General features: G+C 45.9%; 1 protein-coding gene across 4 annotated transcripts in view; it reads right to left on the bottom strand.

Moving 5' to 3' along the window:
• Window positions 1-13,560: 13,560 nt before the first annotated feature.
• The window catches only part of KYAT1 (kynurenine aminotransferase 1), a 28,423-nt gene continuing 15,308 nt past the window's right edge, over window positions 13,561-26,675 (bottom strand). For 3 of the 4 annotated variants that reach the window (XM_044305207.1, XM_044305205.1, XM_044305203.1), the window contains 9 exons: window positions 25,828-25,914; window positions 25,256-25,387; window positions 23,780-23,900; window positions 18,695-18,771; window positions 17,750-17,839; window positions 16,205-16,391; window positions 16,019-16,095; window positions 15,241-15,327; window positions 13,561-13,695 (listed from right to left, as the gene is read on the bottom strand). In XM_044305207.1, the coding sequence (XP_044161142.1) occupies window positions 13,624-13,695; window positions 15,241-15,327; window positions 16,019-16,095; window positions 16,205-16,391; window positions 17,750-17,839; window positions 18,695-18,771; window positions 23,780-23,900; window positions 25,256-25,387; window positions 25,828-25,914 (930 nt within the window). In that variant the 3' untranslated portion in view covers window positions 13,561-13,623. The remainder of the gene's footprint in view (window positions 13,696-15,240; window positions 15,328-16,018; window positions 16,096-16,204; window positions 16,392-17,749; window positions 17,840-18,694; window positions 18,772-23,779; window positions 23,901-25,255; window positions 25,388-25,827; window positions 25,915-26,675) is intronic. The other variant, XM_044305204.1, reaches the window with a different exon arrangement.

Consider the following 26,675-nt stretch of genomic DNA (forward strand, 5'->3'; position numbering starts at 1 on the left):
AAAATGTTGTAAAATTAGGAAAAAATAATCATAGTGACAGCGCCAATACCGTCTGGGGCCAAAAGCGCATTAATAATGGTCTACTGACCCTTGCCCTCTGTACTTAGGTTGACAGGGCCAGGCATGAAGACGCTTTCACTGTCTGGCCCTGTCAATTAAAGTACAGAGGACGTGGCAGTTGCAGAGAGACTGAAAACTAAAAAAATGTTGACGGGATGGCGTTACCCCGAAGCGCGTTTCGGCGTGCCTTTGTCCGGGGACTGTGCACATGTCATCCACAATGCTTTTTGTGTGAGGACCTTTGTATTTTTGGCTTTTTCCGCCAATTGCTGGTCCATTTCTGTCCTATCCATGTTATTTATGCTGTGGGCTCACCTTATTATTTAGGAGTATGCTATGCACTTGACTCAAGGATTTTTGACTATATGTATTCTACCTTTATTCCAGTGGTCTGACTATGCCGGGATGGTGTTTTTTTTCTGTCCCCTTCGCTCTTTTTTAATGGCAACATATACTATATTTATTATGTAACAATAAAGTATTTTTCTCAATTGGTTGTTTATGAGCTCTAGTTTTTTTTAGTTTTCAGTCATAGATTCAGTGAGCCTTACCAAGTTATTTTTGTGTGGACGGTCCCTATATGTAGCCGCAATACTTATTGGTACTTTTTCGGCAGGGATACCCATGGTCATATTTGTTTTTTTTCAGTTGCAGAGAGAGCAGAGCCTCTAGGTGTAATGACAACGCCCCCGTTGCTCCTAGAGGCTCATTTGCATATAGTAAAACAGCATTTTTCTCAGCAATGCGGACACATATGAACATGGCACCAACACGGATGTCTTTAGCTGCCAAGTGCACGTGTAACAGGTCAGCCAGTGTCATAAGTACAAAACTGCTGACAGATGCCCTTTTTAACATGAAGAGAAGCACAGAAACAGACGTGGATATCATATACAGGTAAACCAGGCTTACCGTTTAATGTATACAGCTCCTAGGCAGACCTATGTGCAACACCCCAGGTCTAACCTTATGTCATCTTATGCATTTATTCCAGGTCCTCCACACTGTGCATTTCTAATATTATGTAACTGTTCATGTAATGTGCCTGGTTCACCAGCAGATGGCAACAAACCTAGCAGAGCTATACTTAGATAGAATGGAACCTTCCATTCCATTCTAACCCCCCCCCCCCTCCTCTCTGGAGAGAAGTGGGCTTGTCCTACTTCCTTCAGGAAGGGTGGGGACCAGTTAGAGTCAGTCTAGCTTACCCCCAGCTAGGGGAAGGATGTGCAGGGGCACTTCTCTCCCTCAGGAGCCAGGAGAAAAGTTCCCTGGCATAACCTAGAGTCAGACTACAAAGTGAAGTGCAGCATACAGAAGAAGCTGAGTTATACAGCCAGCCTGTCAGTACAGCAGGTTCAGAGAGAAACAGATATAGCGGAGTGGAGTTTGCCTGCCAGTGTTAAGGCTAAAGCCTGCTGGAACAAAGATATCTGTTTTGGAAAAACGTTTACTCAAGTAAAGCTGCCATTGAACTTCATCTCAAAGGTCTGGACTCAAGTTATTCTTTTATCCCTCAATTATTTCCCCTATTTATTGCTTCAGAGCCAAAGCCTGGGGTCTAGCCGTACACAGGTAGGAGCAGCGTGACACACAATAAAGAGACATTTTAGGCCTCAACATACCACTCGGCATTTCCTACACCTGGGACGCGTTATATAGAGGGCCGTGGGGGGAGGCGCCCGCTGCATATGTGCCTCCACAAACTCTGATTTAAATCTGATTTGTTAATACATCCGTCTCCTACTTCACTGATGGCCGATATCTAAAAGACCCCCCCCCCCCCAAATGCCTGGACCCCTTGTATGGATTAGACTTACCTGCTCCTGGCACCTGCGTTGATCGCTGCAGCGGTGACCAGCCTCAAGCAGTGGCGGCCGTGCAAGTATCCAGAGCGTCGCAGGTGCCGGGGAGCAGGCAAGTATAATCCATACAAGGGGCCCGGGCATTGAAGGAAGGGGGGGGGGGATCTTTTTAGATATCGGATAACCCCTTTTAATTCACCATTATAGCAGTATTATTTAGACACTCTGTATAGTAGAGTTTTTGTTATTACATTATATAGGAAGCTGTTATTTGGTCACCATATGTTGGTACCATTTGGTGGTTTTTACTGTACTGGATGGTGGCAACAACTGTATGGAAGTGTTATTTGAGCACTATATTTTCTATATTTTGCAGGTTTTGCGGGACTAGAACACTGATGTCTTTTTCTGTGCATGGGTCATCAATATCTAATTGGTGGGGTCTGACTCCTAGCACCCCATCTGATTAGCTACTTGAAGAGGCCAGGGCGCTGCGGACTCTTGAAAGGCCAGTGATGTCACGTTTTTGTCGGCAACGTGGCCTAGGCGACGCTCAGTTCTATTCAAGTGAATGGCCCTGGGCTGCAATACCAAGCACAGCCACTACACAATGAACGGCGCTGTGCTTGGAAAGATGTGAGGAGGTGCTCACTGGTGATTGGTAGCGGTGCCGGGTGTTGGACCCTCACTGATCTGATACTGATGAGCTATCCTGAGAATAGGTCGTACTCTGGGAAAACCCTTTAAAATTAGGTATTTCTTGGTATGGTTATTTGTGTACTGTATGACTGTACACCATATGGGGAGCAGACACCATAGGGCCACCATTTAACATAAGACTGGCCATGTAAAATAGTATATCTCCGTATACCTATACCTCAACCAAAATTGCAATATATATACAGGGGTGCACCACCAATGAGGCCAGGTGAGGCGATCGCCTCAGGCAGCACCAGGAAGGTCCAAGAGGGGGGCAGCTGAAGGGCCATGGGCAATGAGCGCTTTCATTGTGGTAAAGGGATTAGGTTAAGAAATTGGCATGGGGGGGGCGCCATTTAAGTTTTCGCCTCAGGCAGCAGAAAGGCTAGGTGCACCCCTGTATGTATATATACATACAAAATTACTATGAGGGTCGTTTTTATTCATATAGATGGAGAGATTTTTTTTTTGAAACTTTACGTTCCTTGCCTGTTGTGTTTTCCAATACCCCCCTGCCTTGATTATCATGGAAAAATACGTAAAGAAGTAGAAAATTTAATTTCATATAATTGGCCTGGGGGTGAGATCACCCTCTTAGGAACGGTAAATTCTTTAAAATGAAGTCATTTCGAGTGATAATGTGAATTTGCAACTTCCCGGCTCCACACCCACGATTGAGTTTCCTGAGTTATGTTATGTTCCGGGAGTTTTAATTTTTAGGGCTCTACATGACATCGGGAAGGAGAATCTGGGGCCTCCGCACGCCATTGTTGTGGTGGTTGAGGAGATCTGTGTAGAGGTTTTATATGAAAAAAAGTAATTTTACAGCGCGTTTCGGGACCATAAAACCGGCAGAAGTTGGAAACTATAATTTCATCTTTCCACTGATTTGGCAAATACGTTCATTAGAAACTGAGTTCATATACATGGATAACATATTACACTAGTATGTTGACTCTCAATCAGAGCTACACTCGCTCTTTCTGGAAACCGGTTGAATTTTAAGCACCTGCACCCCCAGCGATGTGACCATTAGGGTCCATTCACACATCCGCAATTTCGTTCCGCAAAATTGCAGACCCGTTCATTTCTATGGGGCAGCACGATGTGCTGCCTGGATCCGGAATTGCGGATCTGCACTTCCGGGTCCGCAATTCTGATCCCGAAAAAATAGAACATGTCCTATCCTTGTCCACAAGGCATTTTCTATGAGAATGCGGGCGATGTGCGGTCAAATAATACATTTTTTTAATGCTTTTAGTTTGCTATTATTTTTTATGCTTTTATTTTGCTATTATTTTTATGCTTTTAGTTTGCTATTATTTTTATGCTTTTATTTTGCTATTATTTTTTATGACTTTATTTTGCTATTATTTTTATGCTTTTAGTTTGCTATTTTTTTATGACTTTATTTTGCTATTATTTTTATGCTTTTATTTTGCTATTATTTTGTTATGCTTTTAGTTTGCTATTATTTTTTATGACTTTATTTTGCTATTATTTTTATGCTTTTATTTTGCTATTATTGTTTATGCTTTTATTTTGCCATTATTTTTATGCTTTTATTTTGCTATTATTTTTATGCTTTTATTTTGCTATTATTTTGTTATGCTTTTAGTTTGCTATTATTTTTTATGACTTTATTTTGCAATTATTTGTATGCTTTTATATTTTTTTCCCCATTTGTCTTAAAAAAAAAAAAAAATCAGAGTGCTATGCAGTGTCAGAATCCAAGGCAATCTCATTACTGATCTCAGGAAAATAGGGTTAAGGCGGGTTCACATCCCCATTATGGATTCCGTCATTGTTTTCCGTTATAACGGAAAATAACGGAATCCATAAGACGGAAGTCAAAACGGAAGCCTTTAAGAGGCATTCCGTTTTGATCCATCATAATAGAAGTCTATTTGCAATCATAACGGATCCGTTTGGTTCCCGTTTTGCAAGACTGAAAACAAAGTCCTGTCGTCTTGCACTTAGGCTACTTTCACATTAGCGTTTTTCCGTCATGGATCTACAAAACTGCTTCCGTTACCATAATACAACCGCATGCATCCGTCATGAATGGATCCGGTTGTATTATGTCTTCTACAGCCATGACGGATCCGTCATGAACTCCACTGAAAGTCAATGGGGGACGGATCCGTTTTATATTGTATCAGAGAAAACTGATCCGTCCCCATTGACTTACATTGTGTGTCAGGATGGATCCGTCTTGCTCCGCACCACATTGCGGACAGAAAAAACGCTGCTTGCTGGAGATTCACACATACGCTGCGGATACTAACACCAGGCTAGGATCACAAGACCAATGTACATCACATGCTCCCGGTGGTGGCCGCGGGGGAGGATTGGGGCACAACCTAGATAACCCCTTTAAAGGGGTCCTCTAGGATAGAGGGAGTCTTTCTAAAAGAGCACCACACCTGACCATGGGTTGCATGTGGTATTGCGCCTCAGCACTATTCAAGTCCAAAGGGTTGTTGTCCCACCATAAGAGTGTATCCCCTAACCAAAGGGCCGGCCACTGGGACTCCCACCGATTATGAGAACAGGATCCTGGACTCCCCGGAGTAAATGGAGCAATGTTTGCGCAAGCGCCCTGCCACTCCATTAGTCTCTATGGGACTGGCAGAAATAACTGTTCATGTGCGACCTCCGCTCCACTTACGGAGGAACCTCTTCTCATGATTGGTGGTGGCCCCAGCAGTCAGATAGTTGCTAAGTTCTTATGGTGTGACTAGCCCTTCAATATTGCTGAGCTTCAATACCACATACAACCTGCGGTTAGGTATGGCACTGTTTTTGGAAGAAAGCAGCCATGTTTTTCCTGTACATCCCCTTCAATGAACTACTGTAAGTCTTCTACAACAGTGGTCCCCAACCTTTTTTGCACTAAGGACCAGTTTCATGCAAGACAATTTTCCTAGGGATCGGCGGGGGGGGGGGGGGGGGGGGGGAGTTTAGGGTTTTATTTTTTGTTACGGCACTCACCACATCGGATTTTTTTTTAAATATTTTAATAGTTAGGACTTTTCAGATGTGGTGATATGTAATATGTTTATTTATTATTTATATATGTCATATGTAAAATTGGGAAAGGGGGTGATTTATACTTAATATTTTGGTGTTTTTTTTTTTTTACTTAATAACTATTTCCCCCCTTAGAGGCTAGAACCTGGGATCTTTTCATCCCTTGTCCTATTCACCCTGATAGAGCTCTATTAGGGTTAATAGGACCTCACACTCTCCCTTGTGCACACAGCAGCAGGGAGGTTACCATGGCAGCCAGGGCTTCAGTAGTGTCCTGGCTGCCATGGTAACCGATCAAAGCCCCGGGATTACACTGCTGGGGTTCCGATTAGAAGCTGCCACTGCCACCAATGAGGAGAGGGGACCCTGTGGCCACTGCCACCAATGATTTTAATACTGGGGGGGGGGGGGGGCACACTGCGCCTTCAATGTTTTTAATACTGGGGGAACTGCGCCACCAATGATAATTAACCTTTAATACAGATACAGGAGTTGGGCGCGGCAGAATCACATAGCCGGCACCCGACCTCTGACAGGGAGCTACGATCAGCGGCAGTTAACCCCTCAGGTGCCGCACCCTCCTCCTGTATCTGTAAGAGGACCTTTCATGGGTCCGGACTTTATTAACTAAGTAGCAGGACATGCAGAGCGGCGCCCAGGGATCTGCCTGCACTTACTATTATATCTGGGAGCTGCTCCGTTCGCCCGCTGTGGCCTTCATTACCATCTCCCTACTATGGGAACACTAGGGAGGAGACAGCAGCTTCTCTCCCTGGGCGTTCCTTCTCCCTGGCTGTAGCGCTGTTCAATCGCAGCGCAGAGCGTCACAGACAGGGAGAAGGTGAGGTTTTTTTTCTCCCTGGCTGTGACGCTCTGCGCAGTGATCGGACAGCGCTACAGGCCAGGAAGAGAAGCTGATATCTCCTCCCTGGTGTTCCCATAGTAGTAATTAGCATACAGCGCGGGAGACGGTAACGGGGGCCACACAGCGGGCGAACGGAGCAGTGTCCAGGAATAATAGTAAGTGCAGGGAGATCCCTGCACGCCGCTCTTCATGTCCTGCTACTTAGTTAATAAAGTCCGGACCCATGAAAGGTCCTCTGGTAAAGTCCGGACCCATGAAAGGTCCTCTGGAACGCTCTCCTTCCTTCCTGTTGTACGGCTGCCCGCTGTGTGTATCAGGCGCGCATGCGCCTGGCTTCTCCACTCCTCTGTATTGCCACGGCCCGGTCCTGGCGGTTGGGGACCGCTGTTCTACAATTTATGTCCAATGAAGATGCATTTAGTATGGTGAAGATGGCAAAGTCCCAAGGTCTACATACCAAAAATGCTCCCAATGTCATTGCATTTGACCCCCTGAGGGTAGGTGCCTAATCCTCAGTTGGTCTCATCCACTTTGCTATTGGGTGGTGAGAACCTGTGCAGGACTCGCCTCTCCAGGAGAATTGAATTATTAGCAAATAAGGGGGTGAGAAACAGGCAGACCCAAAAGGTTCTGGTAGGAAGATCGAGACCAAGGACCTTCTGTCCTGAGTGGCAAAACATGGCAGGATAATGGGAGAGGTCAATTTTTTTCTTTTCTTTGCCCATTTCCTTATTTTAACCCCCCCCCCCCCCCCCAAAGTCTTGGTCTTCAAGGTATAGACTCATTCCTACAATAGAATTTACTTAATATTTTGGAAACAGGTATGAATTAAATCTCTCCCTTGTGCTCTTCGCTTTCATCAAAACGTGTTCAGTATCACATGTTGTTTTGGAGCTGAAATAGCAAGATCTTTGCAGATGTTCCACATAAAAAGCCTCCTGCCCACGCTTTATTGGTTTCAGTTCTTGCCTCATCTCTTTTAAAAATCCTTCATCACGCAAACCCTTCCAGATGTTCTGGCCGAGGCCGAAGGTGACAAAATACTTTCTACAATGAAAACAACCCAAACGAGGAGAGTAAAGTGAGCTCATAGTAGGGACTTATTAGGATCTTGGACATGAAAATATGGGGATTGTCATTGGACTCCATATAATTGTGGGTTGCGGCAACACATGGAGTGATGCCCTGTGCTACTGTACTGCGGCCATAATGCATGCGATTGGGTTACATGGAGGAGGGCAGGTTCTGTAGACATGTGTTTCGACAGACTGGGTTGAAGATGGCAATAACTTCCACCCAAACCCTGATTTAGATATATGCATATTATGGCGTGTCTCATCATTTAGAATTAGCTGCCACCTGAGTAGATGTAGTTGGAGGATACCCATGTATACTCATTGCCTATAAAAAAGCACCTCCTTGAAGGTGTCACATATGACGTATGCAGTATTAATGTTAGTGAGACGCCATTACAAGATGGCGCTAGCACACAGATGTTTACATTAAGTTCACATACCAAAGTTTGTAAGATAGTGCACAATGCGTAGATGCCAAGTATTATCTCTTTTCTTATCTCCTTTTCCTTCTTAGCCAATGAAATAATGGCATGAGCCTCAGAGGGCCCCCCCCCCCCTGAAGATGTATAAACTGCTTTACTTATTGTAATAAACAGAGAGACTGTCTTTGACCTGCCTTTGTGTCACCGTATGTCTCTTTGTGTCAGCGCATGTCTCTGCCACGTGTGGATATTAACCCCTTGGGTTAAAAGCAGCTTCAACATAGACAACCAACTCTAGGCCACCAGGGCCCAAACACTCAAGTTACCATTTACTAGATGGAGGACTCTACATTCTAGGTTCTCAGCCCGTGGTATGTGTACCATGTGGGGCAGAGGTATAAGTAGAAGCTCTTGGACCCCAATGGGAAATCTGTAACAGTATGTCAACCTACTAAGTGCAATTTATAATATTAGTGTCTGGCCTAGAGGCCTTTGGGCCCCTCTAGGCAACAGGGTACTTGTGCAACTGCTACCTTTTGTATGGTGGCTGGTAAAGTACTCAAGGGGGGGGGGGTGTATATCTCACCCAGAGTCCTCAGATTGATGAAGTAAAAAGATTCCCAAAAAGCTGGGTTGTTTTAGTAAAGGGTAGTTTGCTCAGGCACTTTTCTTTAAAGTGTATTATGGGCAGGATTTTTTATGGAATGGCAGATGGTATGTGGGACTTGCCATTCCCTCCCCACTCCAGTACAATAATTTCTCGTAGCTCGAGGCAAACCAACGTGTAGCTGCTGGGATCATTACTGGGGAAATAAATACAGGGCTAAGTGCCTCATTCAAGGTCAGAGCCAGGAAAGTGGTTGACCTGTTGGCTGTGTAAAGTGGATCTCACTGTGTTTGCTGAAAGTGTCTAGGTGAGAAAAAAAATAATAATTTTTAGTTAGCGCCCAGCCGGGCAAGGATTTCTTGTTGCTGTTGGTGTAGATTTTGCTGTGGAACTATACAAGTGATTGTTGAACTTGGATGCCACTTGGATGTCGGAGGAAATATAAACAGTTTTGGACTTTTAACCTGTTGGAGCCTCTGGATCTGTCACCGCTGACCCACCCCCAACACCCAGATCGCGCACTTTGTACGTCTAATGGCTACTTTCTGCCGTGTCTCTAGGGGATACTAACATTGTCCTCATGCTGTGCTTATAATAGGTGCAGCATAGTGGGGTACTGGGGTACTTTCAGGAACACTGCTCTACACCCCTGTGTTGCCAGGACCTGGGCTCTACACATATACCTACCACTGGCTTATCACGGTTAGTACACTGCTGCATATTTGATAGGGACACACAGAAGACAGCTACTCATACTTACCAATGTTGTAGTTGCTAAATTAGGGGCATGTAAGCCCTACCCACCAAATATGTTGGAACCCACATTGATGGGTGAGGCCTACATAAGCCCCACTCATTTTCAGCCTAGGACAGCCCACCTTTGCCATGACTAGCTATGAAAATTATGGACAGTCCCTGCAAATTTGGGAACTGTTGTCAACTACGGTTACTGACTGCAGAACCGAACTTCAGCCGCCATCTTTCCACAGACCCTGTTTTGACTGGTGCCTACTAGAGATCATGTGATGGCGAAAAGATCATGTGACTGCAGTAGACCGAATGAATGAAGCGATGTGATTGGATCTGAGCTGATGAAGACATGTGACTGAATGGAGAGGTAATAAATCACGTGACTAGAACCAAGGGGATGAGGTCACGTGACTTGTGCCGAGAAAGAATCATGGAATGAGCTACGCTGTATATACCCCACTGCATTTACACATACATGCCAACATTTTGGCATAACACCTGGGAGGCAATGGTCTGCAATCAGTGTTGCCCCAAATTTTGACAAGCCACGACCCCTTCTCCCCTTATTGTGTATTCAGCCCCTGGGGCTGTGCCCGATGACGCAGCCCTAATACCACATATGGTTAGGAGCCGATCTCAGATGTCCTGGGAGAGGTCCGCACCCCCCGGGAGATCTGCCAACACCTACGGGAGTCTGGGAGGTCTCCCCTTTTTGGGAGATTTAGCCAGTATGCATTTACATGGTCTCTGAAGTTGGGCATTGTGTCATGGGCTTCAATTAAAATAGAGGCAATGACAGTTGAATATATAATGTACAGTATCTATATGATATAATTTATAAGATAACGCATCACCTACTATAAAGTATCTAAATATTCACAGCCACTGAGGAATTCCGAGCTGGCGATCACTACTGCAGCTGCTGAGGAACCTCTTAAAGGGGTTATCGCACGACAAATATTCTTCAGTTTTGAAAAGCAACACCTGGATCTGAATACTTTTGTAATTAGATGTCATTAAAAATTTAGCACAGTCACTGAGTTATTCAATAAAATCTGTCTGTATAGCGCCACCTGCTGTCTGTTTTTTTTCTGACTTCTTTGTCCGACTCACTGAGAAGGCCGCACATGCTCAGGTTCATCCTTTAACTGCCTCCTGAGCTGTGATAGGGAGAGAGGTGCAGCAGAAAGAACATGTGTCCTGAGCTGCAGCAGAAAGGACACATCTCTTAAGCTGCTAGCTTGATTTAAATTTAGCTTAGCCATTGGAGCAACGAATGATTAGATATCTGGGTCCATGTGAGGTACAGGGCTGGTTCTAGTTTTGTTAGAAAGAGTTTGTCATGTACTATATGATGTCTGGTTTTCATTTTTTACATCAGTCCTGGGAGAACCCCTTTAAAGGCAAAGGCAGCATTACATGTCAGCCTATCAGAGGTGGTCCAGGAAAGGAAACCTTCTACAAGTGTTCTCCGACACACTGCTTAGGCAGGATGAGATGATCAGCGTCTATTTAGCGCTGCTCTTCTCTGTATAATTGGAAGGTTCTGTTATTAGAACGTGATTTTAATTACAGACAAGTCATGAAAGGTTTTAGTCGAACCGAGAAAATTCAAGGAATCGCAGCAATGCAAAAGGCGGCCGACCGGGAAGAGCCCAGCAGGCCTGTAGTTTTAGAGACTGGTGGGGTCCTAGAGATTGGACACCATAAAATGTCGAGGGATTCGACGACATGTCACGTACAAGACAGTAAGGCCTCCTGCACACGAACGTGTGCTTTGCGTTGCCATATTGCGGATCCGCAAACACGGGCACCGTTCCGTGTGCATTCCGCATCACTGATGTGGACCCATTCCCTTCAATGGGTCCACAAATCCAGAGATGCGGAATGGAAGCACGGAACGGAACCACTACGGAGTGCTTCTGCGGGGTTTCATCCCGTACTTCCGTTCCGCAAAAAGATAGAACATCTTTTTGCAGAACGGCTGGATCGCGGACCCATTAAAGTGAATGGGTCCGCGATCCGCTGTGGCTGCCCCACGGTGGGTGTTCGTGAATTGCGGGCCGCAGCACGGCCACGGGACGCACAAGTTCATGATGCCTAGTTGTTAATCTGTTTATACATTTTCAAGAGGAATAACAGAGGAACGGCACCATTCATATTTCTTAGAAAAAAAAACGCTACTGAATAGGTATTTCGGGGCAACTAAAACAGACAGGACAGGAGAGCAGACAGCTCCTCATTAACTGGTTTTGATGCAGTTTTGAACGCCCCTCAACTGCTACGTATGAGCACACCTTAAAGGGGTTATCCCATCACTAGCATATGCCCCCATTGTCTGATAGGTGCGGGTCCCAGAGGTGGAGCAGGAGAACGGAGCAGAGAAAGTTGAGGAGGGCACACCGCGCATGCGCAACCGCCCTCCATTTATTCATTTCTATGGAGCCGTGGAAAATAGCCGAGCGCTGGCTCGGCTATTTCTGTCGGCCCCATAGAAATGAATGGGAGCGGTGGCCGCGCATGCAGCGGTGCGCTCCCATTCACTCCAATGGAAAAGGACCTTTGGTGACGTCACTGCGCTCATCACATGGTCCATCACCATGGTGATGGACCATGTGATAAGCGCAGTGACGTCACCAAAGGTCCTTTTCTCCCAGGACCTCAAAGAAGAAGAAAGAAGACAAGCCGGGCTGCGCGAACAAGTGGATGAGGTGAGTTTAATTTAGTTTTTTTAACCCCTCCATCCCTAATTTACTTAGCATTCTGTATTAAGAATGCTATTATTTTCCCTTATACCCATGTTATAAGGGAAAATAATAAAGATCCGTTCCCCATCCTGATCGTCACCTAGCAACTACGCGTGAAAATCACACCGCATCCGCACTTGCTTGCGGATGCTTGAGATTTTCACGCAGCCCCATTCACTTCTATGGGGCCTGCGTTATGTGAAAAACGCACAATATAGAGCTGGCTGCGATTTTCACGCAACGCACAAATGATGCGTGAAAATCACCGCTCATGTACACAGCCCCATTGAAGTGAATGGGTCCGGATTCAGTGCGGGTGCAATGCGTTCACCTCACGCATTGCACTGGCGCGGAATTCTCGCCCGTGTAAAAGGGGCCTTAAAGTTTGCAATTGCAGCTGACCCCCTGTAACAGATCATTAGTGGTAAGCCCAGAGACGCGTGCAATGGGGCCTGAGAGCTTAAAGGGGATGTCCACTTTGTAGTCAAATTTCCAAATGCCCTAAGCTGTTGTGTTCTGACATCGCCAATCATAAACACCTCCGCTTCCTATCCCAGAGCTGCATTCAAAGGCTCCCTGCTGCGCAAGGATCGGCTGTGGATGACGGCGGTGTCCCTGTGGACTGGACTCAAGACAGCAGGGGACAGATGCGGAGATGCAGGCAGTATAAGCTTCAACATCTGTGCATATGCTGAATGTGTTCAGCCATTGTTTAGCAACCTCAAGCACTCCAGCTTTTGTGAAACTACAACTCCCAGTATGCTCCAGTCACTTCTATGGGTGTTCTTAGAACAGTCAAGGTTGCTGATCCTTGGTTTGGTGCCTGCTCAAACTGCGTGACCACCGCCATCTTGAAGTCCTATAGGGGGTATTTATGTTTGGTTCTGTCTGAACACAACAGTTTACGCATTTTGGATTTTTTTTTTTATATCTCTGGATACAGGATTAAGAAAATCATGGCTGCTTTCTTCCAAAAACAGCGCCCCCTCCTGTGAACAGGTTGTGTATGGTATAGCAGCTCCACTCCATTCACTTTATTGCGGCTGAGCTGCAATACCCAACACAACCTGCGACCGTGGCGCTTTCTCTGGGAGAAAAAACTGCCACGTTTTCTAAAGGGTCCATTCACATGACCGTATTTTTGGTCCGCATCCGTACGTCAGTTCCGCAAAAAAAGATTATGTCCCATTTTTGTCCCACAATGATTAGGCATTTCTAGCACAGGACAGAAAGTGCGGGAAGCACACGGTCGCTATCCGTGTTTTGCGGACCTCAAAACGGATACGGTCATGTGAACGGCCCCTTATCCTGTACGGCCAGAAGAGGCTTAAACCTGGCTGGTTGTGGAGTCCTTCAGTCCCGACGAGATCCTGGGCCCATCCGCACCTGTACCATGCTGATCTAAAAAACGATTCTTCTAATTGATGTTTTTAAAAGAAGTTGAAGTGAAATTAAATTACGTTTTTTTAGAAATCACAACCAAACTGCAGCTAAAAAACATTCTAGTAGTGTAACTTTTATGTGCACATCAGCGTCACTATCATTTCATACAGGACTCGTCAGTGGCGTCCAGAAGACTCGCGGCTCCACTTCTGTAGAATCTTTTCTGCAGCTTCCAGTGTAGCATCCTCCTGAGGAGAAAACGCACAGCGCCCATCAGTACTCTGTGTACACTGCCCCCTAGTGTACGCACTCTGCAAGCAAAGTATCTAGGAGCTTGTGCTACTTTAGGTAGTATTCTTTAGGACAGCTGTAGAGCATGAAAGCACAACATGCACCTTGGGGGCCACATGCCATTCTGTGTGGCCCTAACCATCTGGTCTGTCTAGTGGCTGCTTCCATGCATTTTATATGTCAGAGGCGAGTGGCGTTGTTGGGGAGTAGACAGGCAAGTACTAATGGTCACTGTGAGGTCCTCTCTGGTAGCCCCATAGATAGACAGAAATGGTGGTCTCCTGACACTCCAAGAAGGAGTAGATCAGATTTGGAGGTGGGCACTCCCCATTCTCCTGGAAGTGGAATCTGCTTTTTTTTTTTTAGCCCTTGGGAATGGCTGGGCACGCCTTCTCTAGAGTAAATCTATGCTATATTAAAAGGGGTTGTCTGAGATTTTGATATTGACGGCCTATCCTCAGGATAGGTCATCAATAGCTGATCAGTTTGGGTCCAACTCTCGACACTCCCGCTGATAGACTGTTTGAAGAAGCACAGCGCCGTACATTGCATAGTGGCTGTGCTTGGTATTGCAGGGCAGACCCATTCGCTTGAATGGGACTGAACTGCGCCCAGGCCATGTGACCGATGTACATGATGTCACTGGCCTAGGAAGAAGCCGAAGTGTTCACTGGAGCACTGTGGCCTCCTGAAACGGCTGATCGGCGAGGGTGCCGGAAGTCAGACCCTCCAATGATCAGCTAGGCCTGTGATGGATAACCTCCGGCACTCTAAGCTGTGGTAAAACTACAACTCCCAAGATGCACACTTGCTTGGCTGTTCTCAGAACTCCAAAGAAATGAATGGAGCATCCTGGGAGTCGTAGTTTCACCACAGCTGGAGTGCCGGAGGTTAGCCATCAATATCAAAATCTCAGCAACCGCCTTTATAAGGGGTTGTCCGGGTTCAGAGCTGTACCCGGACATACCTCCATTTTCCCCCGGCAGCCCCCCTGACTTGAGCATCGGGGCAGTTCATGCTCCGATGCTCTCCTTTGCCATGCGCTAAATCGCGCAGGGCAAAGGCATTTTTTTTTTAGATCTGGTGACGTACCGGGGCTCTCCATGGGGCTGCCAGGAATCCCGGTGACATCACTGGCACTGATGGGCGGGATTTAGCACTGCTCTAGCCAGTAAAACTGCTAGGGCAGCGCTAAAGCCTGCCCATCAGAGCTGGTAACGTCACCGAACACACTGCCGGGCGGAAGTTTCCGCCCGGCAGTGTGTTATGATAAACAAAAGAGACCTTGCCCTAGGCGATTTAGCGCAGGGCAAGGGAGCGCATCGGAGCATGAGATGCTCCAATTCTAGCCTCAGGGGGGCTGTCTGGGTGAAAATAAGGGTATGAACCCGGACAACCCCTTTAAAGAGTTTGGCCACCTTGGGGAGTGTGTACATTCCAGAATCCAGACCCAATAACCTAATCTTATTGATGAAGAACACTTTAAATTGCAATAACCTTACCTTTACGAAGCAAAACCTCAGGTAGTTCTCAAACTGCTTCTTATGTGGGCCGCTGTAAAAGGCAGACATCGGGATAGCGGCCAATTGCTGCAATGAGGAAAAGCAAGAAACACGCCACTTGTAACAGGTCCAACATCAAGAATTCCAGACTGTAATAAGGCTAATTAGCAGCTAGGGCATTTTGTCTGTATCCCACATAAAAACACCTAATTTTAGGATCTACTGTAGGAGCGTAAAAGAAAACACTATGACACACTTCTGAGCAGTCTTCTCTGTGCAAAAGTCAGAAAAGCAAAGGCGATGTCTCATCCAAACAGATCTGCTCAGGACCACACTCTACTACCCGAAAGCTACTGCATGTAATACTAAATTTCACCTGCAGTGGCCGCTGTAGTGAATCTACATGGCCAGCAGAAGTTCCGGGTTACTGAGGTCAGACCCACAGCGATCATCTGATCACCGGCTGCCTTCAATATGAAAAAAATATTTTTGCTTTCGGGATGTAAATACATTTTTTGTCGCCTTCTTTACTATATTCATGCCTCATTATTTCTATCCTTATAGCCTTTGCTGAATGAAGCCAGGGTCACCCGCTGCTTCGCAACAGGAAGGGCCATCTATTTATTTTTTGTAAAAAAAAAAAGCACGGGCACCAAATGTGTCACACCACCCCCAAACCTTATAACTTGTGTTTTCATGGGGTATATATTTTTTTAGGTACTTTTTGAGGATTTACTCTTTAAAACAGAGTCCCCATCCAAGTCTGCATATGACTTACTTTATGTTTCATCATCCATTTTGTAAAGTAGTGATCGTAAGGTACGTTTGGATCTGTGGGAGGGGGAACCTCAGATTCTGCAAAAAAAAGAGAATGAAAACCAAAATATTTCCTGTGGTCCCCAAACCCCAGGAATGGACGGATACCTTGACAAGAAACCTATTAGACTGATGCAGGCAAACTTACTGAAGACAGAGATGTCAGCGATCATAAAGTAAGAGCCTTGGGACATCACGGGTTTCATCCCCACCTCTGTAAGGCAGCGGTAAAGCCGGTCCCGCTTCTTCTGCAGGTCATCCCGCAACTGTACAAAGTAACACTCAGGCTTTCCTAGCCTCTCCAGTTCCTTCTGAAATCCTTGGGCCACTGCTTCCTATGGGATGAATTCAGGTTACTGCATCGTTTCGACGTGGACTGTTCAGCTTTCACTCTCATAAGGCGGACATCCCTTTTGAGCAGTAAGAAGATAAATGGGGCAAAAATATAAAACCATTGCAAATATGCTTTTTATCCCTTAATACCATGAAAACCAAGGGTGTCCCCAGCTGTTATAGGAGCCTTTATCGATAAGGAAGAGGAAGACATCCTCTGCACAGACATAGTCAGGAGTTGTGCTGCCATTGCCTGACTTTTCTTAAAGGAAACCTGTCATCAACTTTATGCTGATCTCACTGTGGGCAGCATAAATTAGTGACAGAAATGCCGATTTCAGCGGTGTGTCACTCATCAGCTAAAAGTAAGTGGTTGCTGAGAACCAGCATCATAATCATTGCAGGATGGGCCTTGAAAAGAGTCACATCTACCTGAGAAGAGTCCTGGTTATACATAATCTCCTGCTCTCCCGCCATCTGCTGATGATTGGCAGTTCTCTCCTACAGAGAAAGGGAGAAAACTAGGTAGAAGCCGGTCAGTAATCAGCAGGTGGGCAGGAATGACCAGGACTCTTCTCAGGTGGCCGGGACTCTTCTCCAGGCCCCGTCTGCAACGATTGTGATGTTGGTTCTCGGCAACCACTAACTTTTAACTTATAAATGACAGACCGCTGAAATCAACTCACCTGTGTCTAGTTTATACTGCCGTTAGTATGGGCACTGCCGTTAGTATGGGCAGCATAAAGATGATGACAGGTTCCCTTTAAAGGGCTTGTTCACTTAAAAACTTCTTTCCATAAACGTCTTTAGGACGCATGCACACGACCGTATTTTTGGTCTGCATCCAATCAGTATCTTTTGCAGATCGGATGTGGACCCCATCATTTCAATGGGGCTGCAAAAAATGGGGACAGCACATTTGTGTGCTGTCCGCATCAGTATGACCGTTCCACTGTCCCGCAAAAAAAAAAATAAAAAAAAAAATATAAATTCCTGTTCTTGTCCGTTTTGCAGCTAAAAATAGACATTTTTAACATAGGGTGGGACATGCGGAACGCACACGGCTGGTATCCGTTTTTGCAGATCTGTGAATCGCAGAATGGTTTTGGTCGTGTGGCCTATGGCTCATTCACACGTCAGTGTTCGGTCAGTGATTTCCATCAGTGATTTTGAGCCAAAACCAGGTGCGTCTCTAAATACAGAACAGGCGCAGATCTCTTCCTTTTGCCTCACAATGACTGATGGAAATCACTGACGTGTGAATGAGGCTTTAGTGTGTATGAAAGTATGAAGGTCGGTCCTGTCCTTCCTCGACTAGCCAAAGTGGACAACCCCTGTGAAGAGCCGCTCTCCCTCTTACCTGGGCGCCGGTTGCACAGTGATAGACAGAATTCTGATGCACAGTCCTCAGGTGTTTAAGAAGAGAATCCGGCCCAAAGGCCCAACCAACCTGTAACAGAGAATATGCTCTGAAGTAGGAATGTAATAGGACTTTAAAGGAAATTCTGAAGGAATGATTATGGGGAGCAGGGATTACTCTGGACAGTAAAGACGGCCTTACACCTTAAGGCGGGTTTACACGGGCCGAGGGGCAGCTGATTGTCGGGAAGAAAGTGTTGTTTCCCAACAGTCGGCTGCTCGTTCAGTGAAGGAGACCTCCACATTTACAGGCACAGTAATGAGAATGAGGGATCGCCTATGGGATCCCTCGCCCTCATACAGCTGCATTGTTTATAGACATCAGACCGCTGTTTGGACCGCATGATCTGCTGCTCAGAAACAATGATTGATGTGCCTGCAGGAACGAAAGGATCACCTGCTTAATGAGCGTTTTGCTCGTTCATCGGGTGATCGGTGTCATATTGATATGTTGTTCCCAATAATTTGCCCGAATATCGAACCGTGTAAATCCACCTTTAGGCAGCTACTTCCGAACACCTACACCCTTTGGAAGATTATCTCCAGAGCTTGTAGGTGTTCTCAATAGGGAGAGGCAAGGAAGTTGTTGCCAGATCCCCCTGGCGTCAGCATACATCCCAAAAAAAACACAAAGCATCAGTTACGTTGGAAAGATCCTCCTTTCCACCAACATCAGCTTTCGGGGGAGAGTGTAGACGCCCCGCATGCACAGTTTCCGCCAACATATATCTAATGTGTATGAACACCTTCATTTCACTGAAGAGCACTAGACACAATAGACTGCACTGTAATGCACCGTGAACCTAAATTAGAAGTTTAGTGTCCCTTTAATGGCCACATATATCGCAGCAGCTGTAAAAGTGTGACATCAAGTCAATAAATTCACCTTCCATCCAGTGGCGCTAAATGTCTTCCCGGCACTTCCAATGGTTATGGTCCGCTCCCACATTCCTGGAAGGCTAGCTGGAGATATTAACAGAGGCATGGTTAAAGCCTGTAGACCCTACAGACAGACGAGGCATCCATCTCTATCACATTCTTGGCCAGTTCAGTTGGTAAGCAAAAGCAGTGTGCAGCCCCTTAAAGGCTATGTACATCTTCGGAGGCAATTTTTTTTATGATGGCATTTTACGGTTAAAAATCATTTTTTCAATTGGCCTTTATTAAAAATATTGAGCTGTTCTGTCACAAAGGGTTAACGGTTTATGTGACTGGTACTTTCACTTTGTTCAGTCATCTAATACACCTTATCTCTAATTTACTAAGAGGTCATAAACACTTTTTTATCAGTAAGATAAGAGCTGAGCTATAATGAGTGTTTATAAGGTCAGAGAGCAGAGATAAGGAGCCCGTCTGCTCCTGGTCTGACGGAAAAGACAGAAAATCCAAAGGGTGCTACTAGAGCATCTCAGCTCTGTACAGAAAAAAGGACGCCATAGTTTTAATAAAGACCAAATTAGCTAAAAATAAGTACAATGCAATAATTTAAAAAAATTGACCCCCAAAAGGTGTACATAGCCTTTAAGACCATGACTCAAGATCTGCAAAGTAGACGCACCTACACTACCCACCCACTAGTTTAACCATTAAAATGTACCCCCAGAGTTACTTCTGGCTATGTCTCCCGCCATGACAGCGCGATACTCAGCCAGTAGACTGGGTGGTACTGTTGCTTAGGCAGCTGTACAACGTCAGAAGCTTCTGCAGCAAAGCTCCTATGCAAGAGAGGTTTTCAGTATTGTACATTGATTTGGCACCAGTATCACGCGATGTTAGCTGGAATGTGAGGGGAATGGCGGATGCTACAAAAAGACATGGTCTGTTCCGTTACCTATCTAGATATCAGCCAGCAATAGTATGCTTGCAAGAAACGCATATGACTAAACAATCTATACATGTTCTGCAAAAGCCGTGGTTGGGGTATTCGGTGCATTCCGTCTTCTCCTCGCATTCCAGGGGTGTTAGTATCCTAGTTCATAAGAATGTCATGTTTGAGTGCCTCAGGGTATGTGTGGATGAGGAGGGCAGGTTTATAGGAGTGCATTGTGTGGTCCAAGGGATGAGGATGGCGCTGGCGACAATTTATATACCCCCGCCATTTTCCTCGGTGCCTTTGAGGAAGCTCATGGAGTTTATGGCAGAATTTTCAGAACTTCCAATGTTAATAGTTGGCGATTTTAATAATGTACTTGACAGTTCGCTTGATAGATGCCAGATCACACCTAGTGGTAGTAGTACGGGGGAGACCCCATTTGCAAGATTACTCCGGGAAGTGGGTCTGATGGATGTATGGAGAGAGACCCACCCCCTGGACAGGAAGTACTCGTGCTGCTCCTCGTCTTATGGTTCCCTGTCACGCATTGATCTGGGTTTGGTGAATGCCCATATGTTTCCGCTGGTGCAGAGTTCGGAGTATCTGGCTAGAACCTTATCAGATCACTCCTTATTTAGTATCGCTCTTGATATTTCTGTGGCGGCCAGGCCGGGGGTTAGATACTGGCGATTGAATGCCTTTTGGTTGAAATTGATAGGTGACCCGTCCGAGTTGCTTCAGTCCCTTAGGGAGTATTTTTGTATAAATGTGGGGACTGCATCTCCGATAATTGTTTGGGAGGCGATGAAGGCCTTCCTCAGGGGCTCCCTTATTAAAACAGTCAATAGGATTAAATCTAAATCTAGAGAGCTTGATCTGCAGAAACACGATAACATGAAGCTAGCGGAGGAAGCATTTGTGCTGAATCCATCTACCCTAACTAGCAGTGCCTTGAAAATCAGACAGGAGGAACTGAGGTGTCACCTCTTGGAAATAGCAGAGAGGAAAAGACTGTTTTATAGGCAGCAGTTTTTTACTGAAGGGGAGTGTGTGGGCCATATGCTCTCGGTTATCGCAAAAGCGCAACAGGGGTCTCAATGCATACCTGGCCTGCTGGATGCTGATGGCGTCCTCAGGCGTGATACTGACAACATTTTGAACATATTGAATAATTTTTACTCTTCTCTGTATGCTCCTAAGGTGACATGTTCGGAAGAGGATATTGACGCATTTTTAACCACATTGAATCTTCCTAAGCTTTCCAGGGAGGACAGTATGCGGTTAGAGGAGCCGATTGAGCTAGAAGAGTTGAGGGCGGCGTTGGCAGCTATGGCTAATGACAAGGCTCCGGGTTTAGATGGGCTTCCGGCGGAAGTGTATAAGACCTTCGCGGATGTGTTACTCCCGGAACTTCTGAAGGTATTCAATTATTCCAAGGAAGGAGGGGTGCTTCCTCCGTCTATGCAGGAGGCATTAATTGTAGTCATTCCTAAGCCAGACAAGGATCATTCTCTCCCAGACTCATATAGACCGATATCGTTACTCTCCACTGACGTTAAGTTGCTTGCAAAGGTATTGGCCATGCGTCTGTCTAAAGTGATTTTGTCTATCATACACTCTGACCAGACCGGCTTTATGCCTCAGAAATCGACGTCACTTAATATCAGAAGAGTGTTTGCCAGTATTCAATTGCCAGCTGAGAATGTTGGAGATAGAGCTATCCTTTCTTTAGACGCGGCCAAGGCCTTTGACAGCATTGAGTGGCGCTTTCTGTGGAGAGTTATGGCGTTTATGGGGTTTGGGGATGAGTATATATCCTGGGTCCGGGTGCTATACTTTAATCCCAAGGCATGTGTCAGGGCGAACGGAGGGGTATCTCCCAAGTTCTGCTTGGGCAGGGGTACCAGACAGGGGTGCCCGCTGTCGCCTCTGCTATTTGCAGTGGCGATTGAGCCGTTAGCTGCAGCGATTCGTCAGTCACTGGACATTCGGGGGTTCCAGTATGGAACAGTTAATAATAAAGTGGCGATGTACGCAGACGACACTTTGCTTTTTTTAGGGGACACTGGTCCATCTTTGGAAGCGGCTATGAAAATTATTGACTGCTTCGGTGCCCTGTCGGGTCTGACTATTAACTGGAGTAAATCGGCAATTATGCTGCTGGACGGGCAGGGGCAGTCGCAGATAGTGAGGGACAGAAATATTCCATGTGTAGCGTCCTTTAAGTATTTGGGTATCCATATATCGCCTAGAATCCGGGACTTTGTGCGCCTTAACTTTGACCCGCTGGTTGGTAAATTTCGGAACAAGGCTAAGGCATGGTGTAAATTGTATCTGTCGGTGGCGGGAAGAGCCAATCTCATTAAAATGGTGTTGATGCCTCAGCTGCTTTATATTCTACATAACTCCCCGGTCTGGCTGCCAAAGTCCAAATTTGTTCCAATTAATGCTATTTTCAGGGAGCTCATATGGCGGAAGGGGCAACCGAGGATTAAGCTTGAAACGCTGCAGTATCCTAAGATGGAAGGGGGCCTTGCAGTGCCAAACCCCTGGGTATACTTCCTGGCTGCACAATGCCAGCATTTTAAAGGGTGGATAGAACTGGAGTCGAGTGAGGTGTCGTGTCAGTTGTTTCAGCATTGTTTGTCATCTAAGGACCTAATGATGATTCTTGAGACTAGAGGAGGTGGGAAGAATGGTCTGTTGGGAGATTTGGGTTACTTGATGCATTCTGTGTGGAACTGGGTTAAGATCCTAAGGGGGGTTGTCGGCAGCACGGAATACACTCCATTGTGGGATAATCCCGTGCTGCCGGAATTCCTCTCTCTGTCTGATTTTGGGGAGTGGAAAAGGAAGGGTATTCTGAGGTTGGGCCACCTTCTGGAAGAAAAGAAGTTCATGTCCTTTACCAGATTTCAGGAATTGTATGACCTACCTAGAACACATTTTTATAAATATCTTCAGGTGCGTCATGCGCACAATTCCACATTTAAAGGTACGACTGTGATGGCGGGGAGAGATGCTGCATTGCACCAGATTCTGTCCAGGGGGGCAAGGAGAGGTATGATCTCATGTATATACAAGCTGCTGCTTGATAAGTTCCTACTGTCACATCCGCTTGCGGCTAAAGGTAAATGGGAGAAGGATGTTGGCGAGTTAACTGATGACCAATGGTCTGACATACTGGAGGCGATACCTCTCTCTTCCTTGAGTGAGGGGCGTAAACTCTCGCAACTGTTCATTGTCCATAGGGTCTACAAGACACCGGTTTTTTTGTTTCGCATAGGGTTTAGACCCACGGATGAATGTCCAAGGTGCTCTATGGCTTCTGCTGATTTGTTGCATATGTTGTGGACGTGCGAGAGATTAGGGAGATACTGGGAGATGGTATCTCAGACGATACAGGACGTTTATAAGGTGCCGGTGCCGCCTGATCCGAAAGTGTGTGTGTTGGGATACGTATCTGAACTGGCCACTAGTCAGGTGCATAAAATAGCTATAGGTAGAGTGTTATATGTTGCTAGAAAGTTGATCGCTCTGCACTGGATACAGACAGCGCCGCCAACCCTAGGTGAATTCCTAAATGCTGTTGACACAATGTTAAGCTATGAACGGATGGTATACCAGAAGCGTGGATGCCCAGCAAAATTTGAAAAATTATGGGAACCGTGGCTGTCGTCTCGACGTCTGCATAGGAATATATGTTAGTGCGCCTATGTATTGTGTAGATTAAGAGGGGGCGGGATGGGTGGGATGGGGGGGGTTGGGGAGTTGGGCGGAAATTAGATTTTTACTCATGGATTGGTATCCTGGGTGTTACCAGATTTGCTGAATAATGTGTCTGTATGTCATATTGGTTGTGGCACGCTATAGTGTGCATTTACTTTGTACATTTTTCAATAAAAAAGATCTGATTTAAAAAAAGTATCACGCGATGTGCACCTCCTGCTCTTTGTAGGGGCTGCAGTCGGGTGTAACTCTGGAGGACCCCTTTATGGCACTTGGAGCTATAAGAAGGTTAAATATTTCTAAATGTAGAGCCAGAAACACAATACAACCATAAATTGTCCCATCATTTCCATAACGGACTTCCACACTTTTAGGACCCTACATCTGCTGCATCCCCTTTGATGCTTGTACTTCCACTTTCATACTCACCAATCCGTACATGTCGATTCCCGTCATACACCAGCCATTCATACACTTCATCGGAGACGCACAGTAGGTCATATTTCACGCAAATATTAGCAATTTCTTCCAATTCCTCTTTATTAAATACCTACAAAAAGCAAGCAAGGAAAATATTAGACATGAAGTCCAGTAGGAATCGGCTATGAAGAGTGTCTCTTGCTCTGGAGGACCCAGTACGTCCATACATTTTCCAATATGAACCTATGGGTTTCAATAAGGAATGTGTAATGCTCCATTTCTCCTGTGGTGGCGCTGTGGGGAGATTGAACACTAGCTGCTCAGTTCTCCCAGTGATTATAGATCCCAGCAGTGGGACACCCTAATGGCATGAGACCCTTCTGACAAAAAGGCGTTGTCTAAAGTGGACAACACCTTTCATTTAGGCATTCAAAGGCCCAACCAGACAGGACGTGGGTCCAATTGTCAACTGGATGATCTATTGCAATAATGAGAGCAGTGTACTCAGGGGGGGACTGGGAACTTAAAGTGTCCCTGGAAAAAAAATACGAAAAGTGGCCCTGTTTTGTAGTTGGGTCCAAACTGATGGAAGGCAGGGCCAGCAATGCCATATTGTGGCACATTATACCACCCAACAGAGCGAAATACCACAGTCCATCACCAAATACTGCCGCCAACAGCACAAAATACATCCCCAAAAATTTCCACTGGTCGGCCGTAAAGAGGGCTCAGGCGGCCCCCCGGAAAATTTCCCTGTGAGGTCTACGGCCAATCCGCCCCTCAGTGTGCTACAAAAGGATAGGGGCATCACAGATTGTTGGAAATCTTTTGGCGAGCTCGAAAACTAGGGGGTCACAGAGTCCCCTCTCTGAATGGAGTGGTAGTGCACATGCTGATCCACCACTCCATTCACACCTATGTGGCTGACATAAACAGTGCCATAGAAATGAAATGAATGGATGGGTGGACAAACATAAGCACCACTGCTCCATCCAGAGAGGAGACTCCTCAGGGACTCTCTGTTCTTGGGATCACTGGGTTCCCAGCAGTTGGACCCCCCCTGTGATCCGATATTTATCACCTATACTGTGGATCATAATTATTATCACCTATTGACATTTTATATATTACATGGCACACCGAATACAAATATTTTATAATATATCATACTATGCTGAGATACCATAAGATACATGAAAAAACTAAGCCTTCGGTCCCATCTGTGTGGGCATTCTGTTCTTCTATTCCCTTGTAGGCAGGCCAAAGATGGATCCATCATATGATGGACACCAATGGTGCCTGAAGGACCCCATTGACTACGCTGTGATCCGTCAGATCTCCATCATGATGTCTATCATTTTACCACACAACATAGTGCTACACGCTGCTCTATTTTGACCCCCATTTTTGACCAAATCTCTGATGGAGGCCTCTAATAGAACCTCCAACATAGATGTGAACGAAGCCTAAGATCTTCTCACTTACTTTGCCCAGTGGATTATTTGGCGTGTTTAACACCAGCATTTTAGTATTTTTATTGATCTTCGCTTCCAGCTCAGCAAGGTCCAAACGCCAGTCACCGCTGTTCAGTGGTTTCCCACCATCTGCAGGCTTCTGCTGTACGAGAGGAGGTAAGAAGAAAGGTATAAATGACAGGACGCAATGTAGGGTTATACAATTCCTGTAATGGCCTATATTAGGGTCCGAACACACTGTACCCCCGCCGATCAGCTGTTCTGCAGTAGTTCTGATGCTGGAAGTCAGCAGCAGAACTATAAAGCTCCATCTGTGGTGTAATGGATGGAGCTGGTTTCTGCTGCGCTCCTTCCATTCACTTCTATGGGACCAGTCCAGTCCACTGCACAATAGATGGAGATGTGCAGTTCCGGCACCCAGCTAGGCACGGTGTAGGACCCTCGCTGAATCAGATAATGATGACCTATCCTGAGGATTGGCCATCACTTGTAAAGGAGTGGACAACCCCATTAATATCTGTTTATATGATACCATCCACGTGCACAAGGGATGGTATTTTATGGAAAAATGGAACCACTTACAGGTCTCAGGGAAACAAATACACATCGTCCACCGGCCATTAATGTCATTGGTTCATAGCTGTCGAAGAAGGGTTCAATGATAATGACCTGAAAGAAGAAGGTGCATACTCGTTACGTTACCGCCTTAAAGGGGCTGTCCCAAGATAGGATAGGGGATAGTACTCTAATAAGCTGAAGTCCGACGACTGGGACCCCCACCAATCACAAGAACGAGGGTCGCGGTAGAGCATATGTGGTGAAACCCCATCCTGCCCGAGACCACCATGCACTGTACTCATAGAGAATGAATGGAGCACCACTGCCGGTGCTCCTCTGAGGCTCCATTCATTTATATCTTGGGGCAACCCCTTCAATGATCAGGAGCCATTTGCTGTGTTTGTACTTTCTGCTTTGACATATTAATGTGTTGGGTTATTTTGGTGATTATTAATCTATGCCCTCGTGTTACATTAGCTAATCGTAATGTAGCATAAGTGCAGTCCCTGCATCGTGATTCATCCAGGCAATGCTGCAGTCACCCATCCAAGGCAGAGCATGGGTGACAATCTGAACGCTTGTATAGGATTTGTAAGCTGATACTTCAACAAGCTGAGAAAAGCAGCCATCAGCAGGAAAAAAAAAAAAAAAGACTCTAAAAAACCCAGAAAAGTGCTAAAAAGTTAAGAAATGGTGCAGTTTATACTGTTTATGATATGCCTAACTGGGGAAAGATAGACGCGCCCATCTGTGCTCCTAGAATTCTTCTTCAATCAAGGCCAGATACACATACTCCAGGAAGAAGCATACATTCTGAAGAGTCGGCCACTTCGGTTAAAGGGGTTGTCGTCACTTCAGCAAGTGGCATTTAT

This window comes from Bufo gargarizans, chromosome 9, assembly GCF_014858855.1.
Source record: "Bufo gargarizans isolate SCDJY-AF-19 chromosome 9, ASM1485885v1, whole genome shotgun sequence".
Lineage (NCBI taxonomy): Eukaryota > Metazoa > Chordata > Amphibia > Anura > Bufonidae > Bufo > Bufo gargarizans.